Source organism: Leucopleurus acutus, assembly GCF_964270905.1.
Source record: "Leucopleurus acutus genome assembly, chromosome: 2".
In the NCBI taxonomy this organism is placed as follows: domain Eukaryota; kingdom Metazoa; phylum Chordata; class Mammalia; order Artiodactyla; family Delphinidae; genus Leucopleurus; species Leucopleurus acutus.
The window spans coordinates 118,697,068-118,718,233 of NC_139143.1; the positions used below are offsets into that span (position 1 = coordinate 118,697,068).

At 39.6% G+C, this 21,166-nt stretch overlaps 1 protein-coding gene across 1 annotated transcript in view; it reads left to right on the forward strand.

The window, feature by feature from the left end:
• Window positions 1–9,383: 9,383 nt before the first annotated feature.
• The window catches only part of SYDE2 (synapse defective Rho GTPase homolog 2), a 38,423-nt gene continuing 26,640 nt past the window's right edge, over window positions 9,384–21,166 (forward strand). The window contains exons 1-2 of the mRNA XM_082834712.1: window positions 9,384–10,110; window positions 19,947–20,642. Coding sequence (XP_082690838.1) covers window positions 9,399–10,110; window positions 19,947–20,642 — 1,408 coding nt within the window. The 5' untranslated portion in view covers window positions 9,384–9,398. The remainder of the gene's footprint in view (window positions 10,111–19,946; window positions 20,643–21,166) is intronic.

Here is a 21,166-nt window from a genome sequence, read left to right on the forward strand (position 1 = left end):
CTCAAGATGCTGTAACAAAAATACAATAGACTGGGTGGCTCAAACAATAGAAATTTATTTTCTGGGATACAATGTGTGAAAGCCTTTCTGACAGTGATTGCCCAGTGAAACAAGCTTTCAAGCTAATTATTTGCATCTCTAGGTGCAACTAGGAAAACTGTTATCATGCTTCATGATATGAGTCAATAGAGATGAGTCAATAGAGATGGTGACTTTGTTTACTATGGTGATAAAAGAGATGGTCCTATTCATCTTGAATTCATTATTCATGTGTGAAAGAACTTCATTAACTCTTGGATGAGTTGTTTAGTAAAAATGATAAGAAGGTGTGTTTTGTGAACAGGCATGTGACTTGAGGCTATTGTCCAGATTTCAAAGAATAGGTTAGGATGTGCAATGTTGGGCCCTATGGGTTCAAAGAATAACATATGATCCCAGCCATCAATGAAAGTATAATGCAAGAAAGAATTTCTTTGGAAATTACTTGTCTTGTTGTAATTAATAACTGGAGGCAGAATTTTTCAGAGCAAAGAAATTGTCATAACTTTCTGGTGTGTTCATCAGTATTGTCACAAATATGCATAAAACTAAATCTTTTACCACTTTAATTTACCACTTCTATAACATGTTACTTTAAGAGCCCTCCTATTTAAAAGGACACATTTGTCTTAGTCTGCTCAGGATGCTGTAACAAAAATACAGTAGACTGGGTGGCTCAAACAATAGACATTTATTTTCTTACAATTCTGGAGGCTGGAAATCCAAGATCAGAGTGCTCACATGGTTGGTTTCTGGTGAGGGTTCTCTCCTTGGCTTGCAGAGGAGCTCACACTAAAGACTGAATGTTTGTGTGCCCCAAACTCATATGTTGAATCTTAATGCCCAGTGTATTTGGGTGGTATTTGGAAGCGGGGCCTTTGGAAGGTGATTACATCATGTGTGTAGAGCTAACATGAATGGGTTTAGTGCCCTTATAAAAGAGATTCTAAAGAGCTTCCTTGCCCCTTTCACCATGTGAGAACACAGAGAAAAGTTGGCCCTATGTGAACCAGGAAGTGGGTTCTCACCAGACACCAAGTCTGTTGCTTCTTGATCTTGGACTTCTCTGCCCATGGACCAGTGAGAAATAAATGTTCGATGTTGATAAGCCACCCAGTCTTTGGTACTTTTGTTATAGCAGCCCAAATGGACTAAGAAAAGCTCACACGGGCTTTCCTCGGTCTGTATTTGGAGAAAGGAATCAAGCTGTCTGGTGTCTCTTCTCACAAGGACAGTAATTCCATTAAACCGGGGCCCCACTCTCTTGACCTAATTACCTCTCAAAGGTGCCATCTCCAGATATTATCACATCGGGGCTTCAACATATGAAATTTGGGAAGATGCAAATATTTAGTCCATAGCACCACTTGAAATGTGTTTCTTGGCATCTACCACTTCTACACTAATGGGCATTTCTGATCTTGCATATATACTATGTTCCCCTCTCTTGTATGTGTCATAAATGATTCATGTACCACAATTTAAAACAGCACCTGAAATAAAACTGAGATTTTTCTAAAGTAAAATCATGGAGGTATTAATAGTTATTAATAGTTATTAATTAATAGTTATATGTGCTCTCAGAAAAATGAGATTGGGAGGAAAAGAACTGGTTTTATACAGTAAAAAGAGCCTAGCATTCTTTCCGGATTACCTGAAATAGTTAATAAATAAGTGCTTACCCGAAGTTCCCTCTTGACATATAACTGAATAATCAGAAGATGATTTTAATCAGGAGAAAAGTTATCAGGCAGTTTTTGGTTTGGTTTTCCCCTCAACTGGTTCCCTGCTCTTGCAAAAATAAGTAGCTCCTTACCCTGTGCTTTAGACAAAATCCTCCAGTAGAAGAATACAAAAGGCTAAAACTGTGTTTAGTGTTTACTTACTTACCTCTCTCACTGTAATTATGGGTTTCTTTTTTTTTTTTTTTTTTTTTGTAGTTTCTTGCTTATAAGTGTAAGTAATGCTCTTTGGTTTTGTTTACATGAAAGAACCATGAGTTTCCAAGTAAGAAATGAAAGGTTATTTCTAAATGCCGAAAATGCTTTTGTCTTTGTTTTCTTGGTGGTAGTGAGAGGTTGAGGGGGTCAGAAAAGTCTTCTTGTTTATTTAATTTTGTAAGTCTAGATTTGGTAATTGATATTGATAATTACCAAATATTGACAATATTTCATATTGACAATTTGGTAATTGATACCAAGTCTATTACTTGGTAATTGATAGAGAAAAGTAAACTGTAAGTAAGAAGCCACTGGTATTTATTTGTTGAATATGTAGAAACTCTATTGAAAACCAAGGAACCAAGGATTTGGTATATGAAAGCATTTCTGACAAATTTTGCCCAGTGAAACAGCGGCCAAGCTGTTCTTATTTGCATCTCCAATCTTCTCTTAAAGGTTCCTTTAAAACATTTTTCTTTCATTGAGATTTTCCATGAATATTAGCTGGGAGTATAAAGATAAAAGGGCAGGAAAATAGAGCCTCTTTTAAAAAAATGAGATGTAATTTGCTTACCATAAAACTCACCATTTTAAAGTCTACAATTCAGTGATTTCCAGTATATTTACAAGGTTGTGCAACCATCACCACAATCTAATTCTAGAATAGTCTCATCATTTTAAAAAGAAATCCCATGCCCTTTAGCAATCAATCTTCATCTTCCCCCAGTCCCTGGCAACTACTAATCCATTTTCTGTCTCTATGGATTTGCTTATTCTGAATAGTTCACATAAATGAAATCATAAAATATGTCACCTTTTGTGTCTGACCTCTTTCACTTATCATAACCCGCCTCCCCAACTCCGCAAAGTGCAGCTTGCAGCATCTTAGTTCCTTCCCTGACCAGGGATTAAACCTCCCAGGGCTCACGGTAGTGAAAGCTCTGAGTCCTAACCACTGGACCACCAGGGAACTGCCAAGCATGATGTTTTATGGTTCATCTATACCCTGCTAAACAGTAGCAATCTGATTTTACCAGGGAGGAAATGGAAACGTATATTAACTTGCTCTTGGGTGTGAAAGTCACACATTCATTCAACAAATAAGTATGGAGCACTAATCTACCAGGTGAGGTTACAGCATTTGGGGGTGTCGCTGGTGTCATATAAACAAATAAATGGACATCTCATGCAGTATTAAATAGTAATAGGTACAATGGAGAGAAATAAAGCAAAGTGAATAGATAGGGGTATTATTTTAGGTAAAGTGGTCAGGGAAGGGCTCTCTGAGGAGGTAACATTGGAGGTGAGACCTGAATGGAAGGAGGGAGCAAGGCTCCCTGAAATGAAATCATTTCAGGCAGAGGGAACAACAAATGCAAAGGCTCTGAGGCAAGAGTGTGTTTGGGGTGTTGGAGGGCGAGGAGAGGAGGGAGGAGAGGAGAGAGGTCAGAAAGTTAGCCTCAGGCAGGTGCAGGGCAGCCCATCTAATGTAAGGGAGTGAGGGAGGTGGAATATCAGGTAATGCCAGCTGGTAGATTTGGTGGTGGAAGAACAAGGAAGTTCTCTCCTGAATGTTTCCATTATCTCAGTGTAACAAAAAGAAAAGTGATAACTGAGAGTGAGGAGGGGGGTGGTGTCAAAATTAAGTTCAGAAAGGGAAGAGAATGAATGCACTGGGTTATTTAGTGGAGTTGTTTGGCAGCATCCAGGAACCACTTGAAGTCTGTGATGTTTTTCTCCAGTCACATTAAGCCATTCAAGTATCAGTGCAAAGTATGTGGGAAAGTTAGTTTTAACCAGGGATTGGGGTTTTGCCAAATGAGTAGGACAATGGGAAAGAGGGACAAAAGAGTTGAGGATGTATGCAAGGGACTGATTATACGAAGACCATGCAATCTAAACTGGGAAAGCAAGAAGGGGAGTGATAGACTGGAGGGATAGTGGGATCAAAGTATTGTTGCAGGCAGTGCTATAGGGAGTGAGCTGGAAAATAGGAAGTGGTGTCTGAAGAGTTTGCAGTTATTGGTTATGACAAAGTCTAATATATGACTCTAGGACTGGGTGGCTGAAGTGGGTGAAGGACAAGATTATTAGAGAAGTTCAAGAAAACAATAGGCCAGGGTATTGGGTGGATCCTTTCTGTGAATAATGAAATCACCAAGAGTGATGACAAGAAAAATAGTGGAGAGAAATATTGAGGTAGATGTTAGCAGGAATGAAGGGGAAGTTGGTAGATGACTACAAAAGCAGAGGCAGCAGGTGGTATTTCAAAAGAGCTGTGGAATTTTAGAAGGAAGGGGAAATACTGATCTGGAATTGGCAAAGATGAGCAAAAGTTCACCATGATCAGTGGTTTTGGGGTATATGATTGATCAAATTAGGATTTGAACTAGTTCTATCAGATTTCAGATCATTTCCATTATACCACTCAGAGTTTGGAATTATACAGTTCTTGGACCTAGATTTCAACATTCTCTTGACATCCCTGCAGTGTATATTATTTGGCTGTCCTCAAAGTTGTATTGCTTTAAAACAGTTGCCAGGATCTATTTGAAAAGCTGGATTCCAATTAAAATTTTGAAAGTTCATACAGTGCAATTGGTTAATATGTTGAAGAAACTGGATCCTCTGACCTGTAGCTTCCCATAGTCTGGATTTTGTGATCACATTCCCATGGTGCTATCTAACATGTTCCTCTGTTCTCTGTAATTCCTGGAAATTGGTAATCAGATCTTGATCAGAATCAGATTTCATTTTTGGTAAGAATACATCATAGGTGGAGTTGTGTACTGGATCAGAGGCCGCGTAGTGTCAGGTTGTCTCTTTCTCCCTTTGTGATGTTAGTAGTCATTGGTGACTTTTGCCTAGGTCCATTCGTAGAGCCATTATTTCTTTAAGGTAACAAATGTTGATATTGCATCAAATCTTGTTATTAGAATGACAACTCTGCAAAAGAGCAAATTCCCTTCAACTATGGGTTATCCTGAGGCACAAGTCATTTAGGAAAGACAGGCTATACCAGTTCACTTTTCAAGGGGCTTATCTGAGGGCTCCTGTGGTTTTAAGGATGCATATATTTTGTCTTTAAAGTATTTAATTGTAGCTTGTCCTACTTTTCAAATTAGATGACATTTACAGGATGCAGTTTCACATTGTGGCTTAATATTTACAGTTAAATGGGAATACATTATAGGATTTAGTTCTAACACCCTTGAAGAGGACTGCACAGAGAAGTATTCCAAATGTTGAACAAGCAGCTTTCCAATGTTCAGCTGCATTTCACAAAAGCTCATAAAATATTAAAATCTTTTCTGAAAGGTAACCAACTAAATAATTTATGAAAACAAAGGTTCAAGTCAGTGCAAGTAGAAAATGTCTGTTCTCTTTTTCTATACAAGGAAATATCCCAGGGCTGTAGTGGTTTTGGAATCAGATAGATGGGGTCTGAATTCCCCTTCACTTATGGTGACCTTGAGCAAGCTACTCTGCATATCCCAAATATGTAATAAGAGAAGCTGAAATAGTGAATATTCTAAAACATTATAAATTTCTAAATATTAGAAAATACATATGTACTTAGCAAAAGTCTCCTATTTATTACTTTGGTTGGAGGTGTGGGATGAGGTAAAAAATATTACCAATTGCCAGACACTGTTAGTTACGAGAAAACTAACAGAAAAAATTGCTCTATTGAGGACATGCCTTCTTTGATTCCCAGGGCAGTGGTGACGTGGTCAGCTTTAGGCTGAAGCACTTTTTATTCAATTATTTATGGAACTGCATGGCAGACCATGTAGGTCTACACCAGAGGATCCCCATAAGGCAGTTTAGAGAGAGAGAACTGAGCAAATGCCAAGTTAAACTTGCCTTTGGTTCCACTAAGAACCAAGAATGGAAGACTGAGTAGCAGTGAGAAATGCACCCTACATTGCCTAGAAAATAACCATAAGATACCTAGATATTTCCCTTCTACTGCTGTTAGACTTAGCCCTCTGCCTCAACCTGCCCTGCCTTTCCCACCTTTTCCTAGATTCAGTATGACCCCATCTCTAGTTTACCTCCCTGCTTACTAGAGCCCTGTTATCCCATAGTTATTTTGTCTTTTGTGATAGTGCCGACACAGTTGTTGATTCATGGGGCAACAGAATGATTTCCAAGTCACTGAGAAGCAAGTACAAACACTGGAAAATATATCCCTACCTCCTAGTTTTCATAGGAATCTGTTGATTAGAAACATATGAAAATTGAGGTAACTGTGGGAATAGGGTAGAAATTGTTAAAACACAAAAAGGATTTTACACAATATAGCTTATGTTCATATCTTGTCACTGTCTTAATTATATGCATATGTAAGTTTTGAGGGCACTGTCTTCTTAGAATTACATTTTTATAAACTTATTGAAGTGTTATGCACATACAGAAAAGTGGGATTTGCATTTCTAAAGTCATTAAATAGTGTCACATAGCTATGACTGCCTACATTGCTGTTGTGACCCAAAATACTTCTTAAAAATTGGGAATTTATGCGTTAGAACATTCTCAACTTTAAAGCAACTTTAAGTTCAGTTGTGCCGTACAGCATCAGACTTAGTTCTGAATAATTCTTAGAACACTGCATAATATTTTATACCGGCCAATGTTTTATAGTTCCTGAACTCAACAAGATGACAAGTTGAATTAAGGATGAAGTTCAACCAAGACCTACCACCTTACATTTTTCTATTCATTTTAACATAGATATGCAACTTATGGTATTCTTAACAACTGTGTTAACTACAAAGAATAAAAAGATTTTGCAAACAAGAGTTGGAATGGAAACAATTTCTGAGATAGAGATCAAATTCTGTTTATAGACACCATTGGCAGCTTTATCATCAGCCATTTCCTGTGGGAATATTTCACTGGGACATAATTTTATGCCTTGACTATTCATTAAATAGCTTTGGTTCCACAGAATAAAAATAGTGTAGAACTATAAATAGTAATGTATGCAAATTGTAGTGTAACATTTCACTGTATTTTCCTAGATGAGAATTAAGATTATTTAACAAAGTATGTTCTTACACATCACTGAAAGAATTTTAAAACAACACTAATAGAGTATGGTCTAGTGGAGAGTCAGGCAATAGACTGGAAATTAAAGTCATTTGCTTCCTTCAAATTAAAGTTGACATTAGTTTTAAAATATTTATTCGTCATGTACAGTGTATAAGATGTTATACTCTATGAAGAATATAAAAGTCAAATATAAATAGTCTCTGCCCTCAAGGAGTTTATGAATTTTCTTGTATGGGAGATAGGGTGCACCTTGTAAAAAACAAAAAATAATAAACATACTTTGAGTGGGTATGAATAAAGTACTATTGGAGTTTGGAGGAAGAGAGATCGTGCCCATGTGGAAGATCAGAGACGACTTCATGAAGAAGGCAGCTGAATGGAATCTTAGAGGATGGGTAAGATTTCTGCAAATAGAGATGCAGGTAAAATTATTCCAGAGCCTAGGTACTAATAAAGGAAGTATAGGTCAAAGCACATTTAGAGGCTGGAGCCTTTGACTGATAGGAAAAAAAAAAAAAAAAAGGAACTTACATAGATATATATCGTTGAAAATAGGGTCAGTTAAATTCACTCATGCAAGCATTTGTTTATTCAACAAATATTTCTTGAGTACTTACTAGGTGCAAGTACTGTGCTAGGAGTTAGTAGTACACTTATGAGGTACTCGGACAAAGGCCCCTTCTAATACGTAAGCGCTAAAAAGTTTAACTCTGAAATCAGATTGATTCTTATCAACCACAAACAGGTCCACTGCTCTGTGGCAACACAAGGTATTTTACAAATGTTACACAGAACATGGAATTTAATGCTTTTGAGAGAGAGTTGGTATTTCCAAATAACATTGTTTCTCAATTTCAACCCAATTGTTTTTCAACCCAGTTTTAATTAAAACAAAGTGTTAGGTGACGGGGGAGGCTATATTTGCGCCTCCGTTTTACAAGTTTTGGTTTATGCTACAATTAATTTTGTGTTAGCATGCATTAACAGGAAGGAAGGGAGGGAGGGAGGGAGGGAGGGAGGAAGGAAGGAAGGAAGGAAGAAAGAAAAATAAGACTTTAAAAAGAGACACCAGTGGTGATTTTTTTGGGCAAAAGGGTTCTTCCTAATTTAAAAGGAATCTCTGCAAATTTCCTTTAAATGGGCAGCTCCCTGTACAAATTAAAATGATTCGGAACGTTTCTAGAACACACTTCACTAAGTGAGATACACCTGTACTCATACCTTATCCGTCAAAACAATCTTTGTTTTCTCTCAAGCTAGGACTTGCACTATAGGACACGCCTCGTGCAGTGGTGGCAATGCGGAGGGTGGTGAAGGTGACTGAGTGGCAGCCAGCAGGGCACGTTCCCTTTCTCCGTCTCCCCAACCAGAACTTTGCAGCCTCCAGCGCAGACTCACCTTCCCGCTCCTTCTTTTTCCCGCCTCGACTCTTACTGCAACCCCCCACCCCCCTCGGTACGCTCTCGCTGCATCCCTCGGTCTTCCTTAGCTCTCACCCACCTCCCTTCCCCGCCCTCTGCCTTGCCTCGCCCGACGCCCGCAGAGTAGCTGCCGGCAGCCCGCGCGCCCCGTTGCGGCCCGGGGCTCCGGGGCATGCGCTCTGCCGCGCCGCCGCCCTCCCCCACCCGTCCCGCGGCACAGTTATGCCAAGAATGTGAGGAGCCCGCGAGGGCCAGTGTCGGTCATGGGGAGCCGCCGCCGCCGCTGCCGCCGCGAGCGCGGCTTCCTCCCGAGCGGGACTCCGAGCTCTCCCCGCACCAGGGGCGAGCCTGGCTGCTGAGGCGGAGGGGGATGACGGACCCTTTGAGGAGGACGCTGTCCAGGCTCCGGGGGAGGCGGGATCCTCGTGCCGCCGGGGGGCCCGGGCGCCGGGTGGCCACAGCAGCCACCGTGGCGGCCTCTTCGGCTGCCGAGGGAGATGCCGGGGGTGCTCCGGCCGGGCCCCTACGCGAGCGCGCCGGCGGAGCCCGGCCGAGCCTGGAGCGACCGCCGCCGTCGCCTCAGGCGTGGGGTCCTGAGGCGCGGGTCCCGGGAGGGCGGCCGGAGATGTCGGGGGCGCTCGGGCCTCGGCCACGCGGCGGAAAGGAGGCCGCACCCTCGGGCCGCGGGCTCACTCGCGCCTCTCTGCACGCTCCGCCGGGCTCCGAGGGCAGCGTAGAGGACGAGGAGGACGACGGCGACTACTACGAGAACCTGCCCGGCGGCTCCCAGCCCGCGCCGGAGCCTGAGGGGGCGGAGGCGGAGCGGTGGCCCCCGCCTCCCCCGGCCGCTGGCTCCTCCCCAGGGGCGGAGGGCGGCCGTCTGGAGACAGGCAGGCTGCAGACCCAGTTGCGAGAGGCCTATTATCTGCTGATCCAGGCCATGCACGACCTGCCCCCTGACTTGGGCAGGCGGCAGGGCGACCGGGGCAGGGCGGATCGCGGCTGCCCTGCGGGAGCCCGGGCTCCGGGCCAGCCGCCTTCCCCCTGCAGCGCGGCGGCCCGCCGAGCCTGCCCCCGAGACTGCGAGCGGGGAGGCGGCGACTGCCCTTGGCAGCAGGTGTCCCCGCCCCGGTCGCCTCCGAGGGAGTCGGGGGGAGGCCGCCCGCGGACTCCTCGGATGCGGCTGCCCTGCAGCAGAAGCCTCGACAGCCTCCGCGTGGGTGCCAAGCCGCCTCCCTTACAGCGGTGGCGGAGCGACAGCTGGATCAGGTGCGGCGCGCGCGGGGAACCGGACGAGCCCCCGCCACGTGGAGGCGGGATGGACGGCTGGAGCGGAGGCAGCTCCCGGGCCGCGGCCCCCTCCGGCCTCCGGCCTCCCAGCTCCGAGGACCCCCGCCGCTCCTCGGGAAGCCGCGGCAAAGAAGACGGCCAGGAGGGGCTCCCCTTCCTCAAACCGCCCGCGGTGACAGTCAAGAAGCTGCAGAAGTGGATGTACAAAGGACGCCTGCTGTCTCTGGGAATGAAGGGTCGCGCTCGTAGGACACCCCCCGAAGTCACCCGAGCGCAGGCAACGTCTCCAAATCTGGGCGCTTTGAAAATGCGGGAAAGCCAAGTCGTCTCGGTGCCGCCAGACCAAAGAATTACGCTGACAGGTAGGATACCTTGCAATCAAAATGTGTTTACAGACCGGGCTTCTGTCTTAAGAGCGAAGAAGGAGGTATGGTTTTGCAGACTACGGTACGTGCCGGTGCCAAAGTGAGGGTCACGTCAGTGGCAGCCTAATGCCATTTCCAGGTTACCCAGTATAATGCCTTATCTCGGGTTTGTTTGTTTATTTGTTTGTTTTTTTAAGACAGTGGCATGAGGAACTTGGGGTTTTTGTTTTTTCTTCTCTAAGAACCAGTGTACCTAGTTCTAAGCGCAACAGTGAGTAAAGGTTAAGTTCACCACACTTTGCTTTTCAGTCTCGGCTTAAGAGTTGGCCGGCGCTGCCTTGACTTTTATTCTTTGTAGCTCTGGGCTAATCTGTAGACTTTTGTGGAGTTTGTGAATTTGAATTTGATCCAAGTTAGACTTTATGGGCTTCATAAACTGTCATTTTACTCATTACACCTCCCGGTCAGAAGCGTTTGTGTACACAGATACACAAAACCAAAACCCAAAACCCAACCAAACCGAGAAAACTATCATGGTAATACTTCTTTTTAGTCAGGTAGGATTTCACGTTTCTTCTCTTCACCTTTCCCTCCCCTCCCCCTCCCCCTAAAAACATAACAATGTAGGTAATCTTATTATTGTGGAAAATGAAGGGCACTTGGATTTTAATCAGAAGAAAAGTATGTCTTATGTACTTTTTAAGAAAGTGTAGGCAGTTAAAGGAATTTGTAAAACGTATATTTGTCCTAATAATAGGATTTTACTCCCTATTTTATGTGTGTGATTTTTAGTTTTCACTGAAGGTTTAAGTTATCCATTCTAGAAATCTCTTATGTTGTAAATAGTAAAAGAATTCTCTTGTGAAAGAAGTACCTTTAAACTGAGCCAAAAACAACATGGTCTTTCGGACTACACTTTTAAAGACTTTTAGTGAACATAATGACTTACATATCAGTAATACTTTAAAAAATATTAAATGCTGAAATGTAGAAGTATTCACAGTACTTGGCAGTTTCTCTGTTAAGAATTACAAATCCTACAGGACTAGGTTTGTACACATTAACTTTTTAAACCAATAAACACAAAACGGGGAGAAACAAAGTTCACAAAACTTTTTATTACACAATGAGGACAAATCAAATAATTCACTTCAAGTGTATACAAAATGAGAAGTTCTTTTGAATCTATAAATCTCTAACCCACACCTGTCAATTTCCCTCAAATTTATTCCATTCCACATGAATAAAAAGATAGTAGAATGTAAATTTTTGTGAAGAGAGGTGTACTTTATGCTAAGTTTATATTAAAATATGCGTTTCCAGTAGTAAAGTATTTGTAATCATTTATTACGTTTTAGTGCTATTATATCTTTATCTCCACTGATTTTGGTTCAGTTAACTCTTTTTAAGACAGTTAATTTTTAGCCATAACAAAAATCTGTATAAAACTTCAGTAAAATATGTATTACCCTTTTGTTGCAAAGGTTAGACATTACTATCTGATGGCTTTTAACACCCTCAGTTGTTGTGTAAACATTGAAGTGTTTTAAAAGTAATAATAACTGTAGTAACTCTGAGGAATGAATTCATTGAATTTTTCATTGAGAAACTAATTAAATGAAACCAATTTTAAAAGAAATTAAATGACACATTAGAATTATTATGTAATGGTATTTTAGATATTTTACAAGAAATCTAAACAAAAGCTTAGATAATCTCTGGTTTTAAAAACTTTCTCAGATGTTATTTCCTTTCAAATCATCAGTTCATCTTTTAGGAAAGATAAAAATAATTTGTGCAATGTTTATATATCTAGTATAGATTTGAAGAGTTAATTTTTTTAAACTGTTTTTTATGAAGGTTATTTGAACTTATTAAAACCATTCTGAATACTTTGTGGGGTTTTCATATAATCTTTATTACTTCCCTCCCCTCCCCCCTCCATGGAGGTATGACAGCTGTTATTGCACAACAACAGCAAAAGCAAAGAAGGGGTTAAGTAGTTTGCCCAAGGTCACTTAAACTAGTATTTGGTTTATGTATACTAGTATATAGATTCAAACTATTATGTGGATTCAAACTCAGGTCTTTATGACTCCAAAACCCCTATTTATATAAGGTCAAAGGGACTCTAAATTTCTTTAGAGGTTTGATCCAATTAATTCTATTAAATTGCTTGGACTGAGGAGATGGATGGAATTTCAACAAGATTTAGAGGGGTAAGTAACTTCCTCAAAGTTGCAAAGAAGATGGGGGAATCCTAGAATAGGTTTAAAGTCTTTCTTTTAGTCAATTGCTTTATCCATCTTAAACCTTTACCTTTAAATGTTTAGTTCAAATTGTTTACTTGGATTCTACTTTTAATCATGTTTTCTAAAAAGTTAACTGGGCAGTCCCGATGAAGCAGTACATTCTTGATTGTATAAAGATGTTAAATAGCTCAGAAGGGGACTTCCCTGGTGGCGCAGTGGTTAAGAATCTGCCTGCCAGTGTTGGGGACACAGATTCCAGCCCTGGTCCGGGAAGATCTCACATGCTGCGGAGCAACTAAGCCCGTGCGCCACAACTACTGAGCCTGTGCTCTAGAGCCCGCGAGCCACAACTACTGAGTCTGCCTGCCACAGTTACTGAAGCCCACACGCCTAGAGCCTGTGCTCCGCAACAAGAGAAGCCACCGCAGTGAGAAGCCCGTGCACTGCAACGAAGAGTAGCCGCCTGCTCGCCACAACTAGAGAAAGCCCGCGCCAACAACGAAGACCCAATGCAGCCAAAAATAAATATAAATAAATAAATAAATGTATTAAAAAAAAACAGCTTAGAAGGTTTATATCACATTTTTCTGTGCAATATTATTTGTGGCGATGTTTTCTTTCAAAGTAGTTATAGTTAGAATTTATAACACAGAATAACTATATAAGGAGCTAGAAATACCTAATCTACTTAGGTGTTTTGGAAATTTTTGAAGCTATATGACAAATGGAAGCCAAAATGATATTCAGTTTTGATTTCTGGCTCCTACTAAGAACCACTAAAACTTTTGATAGTATAATACTGCCAATGATTTGATGCAGTTGGGAATGTAGTGCTCACAGATTGACCAATTTGTTACTAATTGAGATGATTATTTAAGAAATCTAAAGTCATTACACATAGTAAATATTGTAAAGTTTCTTCAAGCCTTAAGGTTACAAAGGAATTTTAATCTATTTGCTGACTATACTTCATTATAACTCTTTATAAATAAGTTTTAATTAGCATATAGTACTCAAAAATAAATCGGAAAGCACTGGGTTGAGCTATTTTGGCCTTTTACTGCTTTAAAAATAATTAGCCTACTTTGACTCTACTCTTCTTGCTCCGTGATCTGTGAAAGAAAAAAAAATTGGGGCATGTAATATTCTGTTCAAAATCTTTAGACAGTTCTTTAAAGGTAGTATTAAATAGCTGGTGTGATCTTGTGCATTATATCTTAAAGTGAAGTTGACACTGTTAATGCAGATTTCTATCTATTCCCTTCTCAAGTATTTGTAGCTTCAATTTCTTAACTTTATGAGCTACATTATCTGTATGAATTTTTCCAACAAATTATTTTATGCATTAGCCCTTTCAAGACTAGTAACTATAGGCAAATACTTTTTGAGTGTCTTCTAGCTCTAAATTCTTCTGTTAGAAATTCTGCCATCATGGCCCCAGAAGCAAGTGAGTCCATTTTTTTGTTTTTGTTTTTTGTTTTGGGAAGAGTGCCATAAAACATTGGAGTTGCTGGTGGCAGGAAAACATTGAGAGTTACAAATTCAGCAGAAAATAGTGTTGTGTTGATTTTTGAAAGTCCTCCATTTCTAAGTGGTGTTTATGTTTTGAGAATCCTAAGGCTGTTTTCCAGACCTTTGCCACTCAACGTGTGGTTCGCAGTTATAGAGCAGAGCTTTTCAAACTTAATGTGTATATGAATTCTCTGAAAGTCTTGTTAAAATGAAGATTTAATATGTATGGGGGTGGGACCTTGAGATTCTGCATTTTAACGAACTCGCAGTGTAGATGCTGCTGTTTGGTACACACTTTGAGTAGTAGGCTCTAGAATCCTCAGTATCTCAATCACCTATCTTGATACATTTTAAAAAGTTTTGAAAAAGCATTCTACTTTATTCTGATACTTGATACTTAAACTAACCCCTATTAGAGCAAAGCACTTGAGCTCTTTCTGCTTCAGTTTTATGTGTATGAATTTATACTTACGACTTATGTATGACAAGTTTAAGCAGATCCCTCCATGTTAGTCTCATCTTGCACCAACAAAAGTGAGATTTTAGAATCTGCAAGAGAGAATGCCATATAGTGTAATGGCTAATAGAATAGAGATTCTGGGTTTCTGATCAAATCTACCACTTACCAGCCTTATGACCTTGGACAAGTTACTCAGCTCTGCATAGCCTCAGTCCTCAGGTTGCTGTGATGATGAAAAAAGATAATCCATTTGGTACCATGCCTGGCACTTAGCTGTTATCAAGAGAAAGGCAAGCAGGCTTTGTGAAAATATATTAGGATTCTGGATAGAGAGTGAAATGATCTGAAGTTGAGAAGGACTGCTTTAGGGAGCATTGGGAATTGAACTAGAGGACACCACTTTAGGAGCACTTATTTATTCTACTCATCTTTTCTTCTGTGCTTCTTTTCTCTTGTTCCTCCTCATTACTTTCAGGGAACTGAAAAGCGTCTCAAAGTTTCCTTCTCTACTTTCCTGTCCCCAAAGCTAGCACACAGCTTTTTTCTTAAGAGTTTTTATTGCTAGTCACAAGGGAGGAAAAATAAAAGATAGAAAAATACCTTTTTTCTTTTCATTGTACCCCTCTCCTCATTTAGATTTATCTGGGAAAGATAAAGACATACATATAAACACACTCATATGTAAACCTAAGGCTTAAGTTTATTCTAGTAATTTCATTTGGGCTGCCAAGCTTGACTCTATAAGCAGGGCTGCTTTTATTTATTTAAGCTCAAATACATTGTTCATAAGAATGCTTTTATTTAGGATTTTTAAAAGAGAAGTAAGCTAAAACAACAGTTTGTTTTTGCAGTAGAATGTTTTAAACGATGAAAAGATGTTGTAGATACTGTACATTTTCAATGAGGGCTGCAGTACATAATTTCCCAGAAAGTTTGCTGTTGATTTTGATCTGGGGCACTAGTTAAATGTTTAGTAATAGTAACTCATCTAGATTTATTATGAAATACGTAATAGTTGAGAACACAAAATTGGCTTGAGTAGTTCACCACTATGTAAATATTTTTCTGAGTGAAAAACTTTTAATTGCCACTTCCGCATTCTCTTACAGATTTTCAAGGAAAATGACTTTAATTAGAGTCTGATAGTTATACCATAACGTGTATAGTTGCAAGAGAATAAAGACTTTTTTGCCTTGCAACTTTGCACACTTATTTTTATATCTTTTTTACTTTTGTTTTCTTTCAACATATAAATATATAAATGTCAAAATATATATATACACACACACATATATATAAAATTTGAAGCTAAAGGTAACTTTTACATTTATGCCAGTAAGGTTTAACATTAATTTTAGCATAAATGGGGAGTGAAGAGAAGATGGTAAATAGCTTTCCATTTCTGTGTAACTTATATTCATATGCATCCATTTAATTAACTGAGATAAAAATGAAATGCTTTAAGTTATATATAAATAATTGCCCAAGTAAAATTTTCTACCTTGAATAATGTGTCGCTTATATTCAGTTTTAATAACGGAATAAATTTGGTTTTTATCAGAACGTATAATAATGTACTTCTTTATCTCTAAATTTAAACTTCAGCATTATGTGTTTTTAAATATTCAGCAATAGCAAGCAGACTGTTTCATCTCAAGTTTATGTAGTTTGTAGTTTCATGAAAAATAGTTGTATTGTGTCTCACGATGTAATTATTCCTTTTAATATTACATATTCATTACATATCAATAGATGTATCGGTTTAAATATGGGATACTGGTAGCTTTATTTTTCTCATTGTAATTCCTTGGAATATAGTACAAGTAGAAGCTTGTTTATTTCATTTACAGTGTACATCAAAAAACTCTGAAAGGGGCTTCCCTGGTGGCTCAGTGGTTGAGAGTCCGCCTGCCGATGCAGGGGACACGGGTTCGTGCCCTGCGCTGGGAAGATCCCACATGTCGCGGAGTGGCTGGGCCCGTGAGCCATGGCCGCTGAGCCTGCGCGTCCGGAGCCTGTGCTCCGCGGTGCGAGAGAGGCCCGCGTACCGCAAAAAAAACAAAAAATTATAGTAGGTCCTTTTTTTTTTTTTTTTTTTGCTGTACGCGGGCCTCTTACTGTTGTGGCCTCTCCCGTTGCGGAGTACAGGCTCTGGACCCGCAGGCTCAGTGGCCATGGCTCACTGGCTCACGGGCCCAGCTGCAACGGGGCACGAGCCCGTGTCCCCTGCATCGGCAGGTGGACTCTCAACCACTGCGCCACTAGGGAAGCCCGTAGGTCCTTTTTTTTTTTAGAAAAAAAAGGTCTATAATCAGTTTATTTTTTGTTGTTGTTGTAGAAGTAAAGTTGATTTACAATGTTATGTTAGTTTCAGGTATACAGCACAGAGATTCAGTTATATATATATATATATATATATATATTCTTTTTTCAGATTCTTTTCCCTTATAGGTTATTACAAAATATTAAGTATAGTTCCCTGTGTTATAACGTAGGTCCTTGTTTGCCTATTTTATACATAGTCATGGATGTCTGTTAATTGCAAACTCCTAATTTATCCCCCCAGTTTCCCCTTTGGTAATCGTAAGTTTGTTTTCTATGTCTGTGAGTCTGTTTCTGTTTTGGAAATAAGTTCATTTGTATCTTTTTTTAGATTCCACATAAAAGTGATATCGTATGATATTTGTCTTTGTCAGACTTACTTCACTTAGTATAATAATCTAGTCTATAGTCCATCCATGTTGCTGCAAATGACATTATTTCATTCTTTTTTATGGCTAAGTAATATTCCATTGTATATATATATATATATATATATATATATATATATATATATATATATACACACACACACACACACAGACGCACACACCACATCTTCTTTATCCATTCATCTGTCAATGGACACTTAGGTTGCTTCCATATCTTGGCTATTGTAAATAGTGCTGCTATGAACATTGGGGTGCAGGTGTCTTTTTGAATTAGAGGTTTTGCCTTTTCTGGATATATGTCCAGGACAGTTCTTAATTTTAACTGTAAAGAAGACAGAACCATAGAAAGACTCTTGAATCTTCAGGTTTCATTAGTTAAATTAAATCAAATCAAGATATTTATTGACTATTTGTTACATGTTTGCATGTTAAATCCTGGAGAGTGGAGGTGGGTATCCTTTAGTTAGTAGCCCAGGTGTACTACAAACTTTGGAGTCAGAAGAGTTTGTTTTGAGTGCTGCCTCTTCCATTTACCAACAGGTGATCTCAGGCAAGTTACTTGACTTTTCTGAGTAGTTTTCTAAGTATTTCAAATATTATTTTACTTAATCCCAGGAGCCACCCGATAAAGTTAACTTGGTGGATATTATCATAATGCTCAAGAGGGACACCTACTTCCCTGCTTTTAGTGGGTAGCATGGTGTAGGGGAGACAGGTGAGAGCAAGGATTTTAAGGTTAGACAGGCTTAAATTTGAATTCTATGGCTAGCACCTTGGCCATATTCCACATATGTTTGAGGCTCATGGAAATAATCCTACCTGTCTCAGAATTGTTGTGGAGGTTAAAGGAGGTTAAGGGCTTTCTTACTGCTTTATCTCTTGTTCCTGCCGCATAATAGGCGCTCAATAAATATTTCTTGAGTAAATGAATATCTGGCATAGTAGACATTCATGAGAGGTTCCTTCCCTTCTGATTCTTAGTCTGTTCCTCTATTCCTGCCTCTGGAACTATTGAACTTGAAACCCAGTTTGTGTTTAAGGTTTTTTTTTTTTTTAAATTAATCTGCTTGATTAGGTATTTAGGGTTATAAAAAGGACAAATTTACTTTTTTTTTTTTTTTTTTTTTACGGTACGCGGGCCTCTCACTGTTGTGGCCTCTCCCGCTGCGGAGCACAGGCTCCGGACGCGCAGGCTCAGCGGCCATGGTTCACGGGACCAGCCGCTCCGCGGCACGTGGGATCCTCCCGAACCGGGGCACGAACCCGTGTCTCCTGCATCGGCAGGTGGACTCTCAACCACTGCGCCACCAGGGAATCCCCCAAACTTACATTTTTAAATGATCTTTTTTTCAGTAGAAGGGAGATTCCTGAAAACCTTTAGTATGCATGAACCTAATTTTTTGGTTGTTATTAAGCTCCTCAGAGTTTAATGTGTTTTTATCACTCTCTGTTACTGGACTATTATATTTTACTTGCTGTAATACTAAAATGAATCAACCAAATACACACTCAAAGTAGCATAGACCATAAATTACAAACCTGACATGATCTTAAATTAGAAATGTGGTTTTCTTTTAATTATCTATGTGTAGTGAGTTAGTTTATGATATATATTTATTTAGCTTATTGACTGTCATTGAAGCCGGGAAGCCGGCTTTATGTAACTCTTTGGAAGTGCAAAAAATTTTCCCCTTTATATGGAATTAATGTTACATATACATTTTTAGAGTCTTATCACATTATATTAATACATACACATATCTAAGTATTTGACATCCTGCATTGGGCTATGAATTCCTTAAGAGCAGGGGCTATTTTGTTCATTCTTGTATTCTTGCTGCTCAAGTTTGTGCCTGTCAATAATATAGCTGTGTTGTGCTTGTTGTGAGACAGGATACCTGGTCCTAATCAAGGGCCTCCTTAGGGACTTTTATTTTTAATTTTGCCCTAGATATTTAGAACTTAAACTCTGCATAAGTTGCTACTGCACTATATGGTTAGGAAACAGATGTTATTTTGAAATTTTAATAATCAGTAAGACATTCAGTAATAAGTAAGGCACAATTGTTTTGAAAGATTTATTCAAAGTTAATCTTTGTATGAAAAGGTAGTAATCTTGTGTTTTCCAAAGTCCTTGTAGCAGTGAGTTTAAAATTACTCAAATATTAATTAAAGGCATACTGTGTATAAAGCATTCTATACAAGCTTTTTATAAAGCATGTTTTGCTTAGGGTAAAGCTTTTTTAGCCCTATGGTATTTATAAAGGCAGTCTCAGAGATTGTTTATCCTTTTTCTTAGAATTCTTATGATACCTATACTAGCAGTCTGATATCTAAATAATAGAAATCATGTTTAGGTGGAAAATCCAAAATTTGTCTTGTTCAATTTTTGTCTCTGAATGTGATTAATATTACTTTTCTTTCTTTTTATCTTTTTAAAAATAGTATATATATATTTTTAAATAATTTTATTTATTTTTATTTTTGGCTGCATTGGGTCTTCGTTGCTGCACGCGGGCTTTCTCTAGTTGCGGTGAGGGGGACTACCCTTCGTTGCGGTGTGGGAGCTTCTCATTGTCATGGCTTCTCTTGTTGCAGAGCACGGGCTCTAGGTGCGTGGGCTTCAATAGATGTGGCACGCGGGCTCAGTAGTTGTGGTTTGCGGGCTCTAGAGCGCAGGCTCAGTAGTTGTGGTGCACGGGCTTGGTTGCTCCATGGCATGTGGGATCTTCCCGGACCAGGGCTCGAACCTGCATCCCCTGCATTGGCAGGTGGACCCTTAACCACTGTGCCACCAGGGAAGCCCCTAAAAATAGTATTTTAATAACTGGTCTTAAGTGACATGCCTTTCTTGGTATGCCAGGCATTATATTCTGCCTTCTTTTTTCTTTGAAACAGACTTATTTGAAAATGTCTATGAGTCTTCAGTGAAGAGAAGAGAACTTGAAGATCTGAAGGATAATATTGGCTTCAGGGGTCATAAGCCACTTAATAGCATCACTGTGTCAAAGAAACGCAATTGGCTATATCAGAGTACTCTGAGATCTTTTAATTTGGAAGACGAAAATAAGAAATGCCAAGATATAAGTCATTTATCCATCTCACCCGTTTCTCTACCTAAACTGCAGCTGTCACGACCTTTCCTCAAATCATCTGAAGAATATTGTACGTATATGGTGTGTACTGCTACAAATTCTTCATTATCAAGAGACTGTTCATTAGACTTTAATGAGGAAAATGATGCAGATGATGAAGGAGAAATATGGTACAACCCCATTCCTGAGGATGATGACTTTGGTATTTCAAATGCCTTGAGTTTTGGGGAGGCAGACTCTGCTGTTCTGAAGTTTCCTGATGTCGGTTTGAGAGTATTATCTGGTAGCGACCTAATGAAAGAAGAGCAGCACACTGAAGACTTGCTGTGCTCTTCTGAACACACAGGCGATGTTCAGACCACACAGTCAAATGAAATAAATCCTATAGATTCCACCTATTCCACAGAGTTTGTGGAGCAGTACAAGCAAAGGCATGGACACAAGACACAAGAAGGTATAATAGTAGAGGAGAGTCCCACGTTGAAATCTCCTTTTGCAGGTAAAGATGATCATATATCTGCCTTTTCTTCTTCCATTTTTCAATTCTTTGGCAGTATCTAAAACTAAATATAGATGTCTATTGTAGCTATGTACTTTTCCTTACAAAGTGAGTATATTTTCATGAAAATAAAACTGAAAAAGGTTTATAAACATTTTTATATACATGGTGGTTTAATTATTCCTCTTACAGACTTGGTTTTGTAAGGGGTGAAGGAGCTGGGATAGTCCTACACTAACTTTTAGTGTGTATGGTGTGGTTTTAGTATGTCTATCCTTTGAGGCAGTAATTACTTTTCTCTTAGTTGAAAGAATGGAGTCACAGGGACTGGAAGAGATATATTCTTCATGTATGTCTTGTTTTGCTTCATTCATTTATTTATTCATTCATTCATTCATTCATACCTGGTCTGGCCACAAATGAAAAATTGTATATTCAGTATACTAGCAGTCATTAGTTTTCACTTTTGTGCCTACATTTCCTCAGAAACAAAGGAAAGGAAGAAGAGAAAAAGAAAGGAGAGG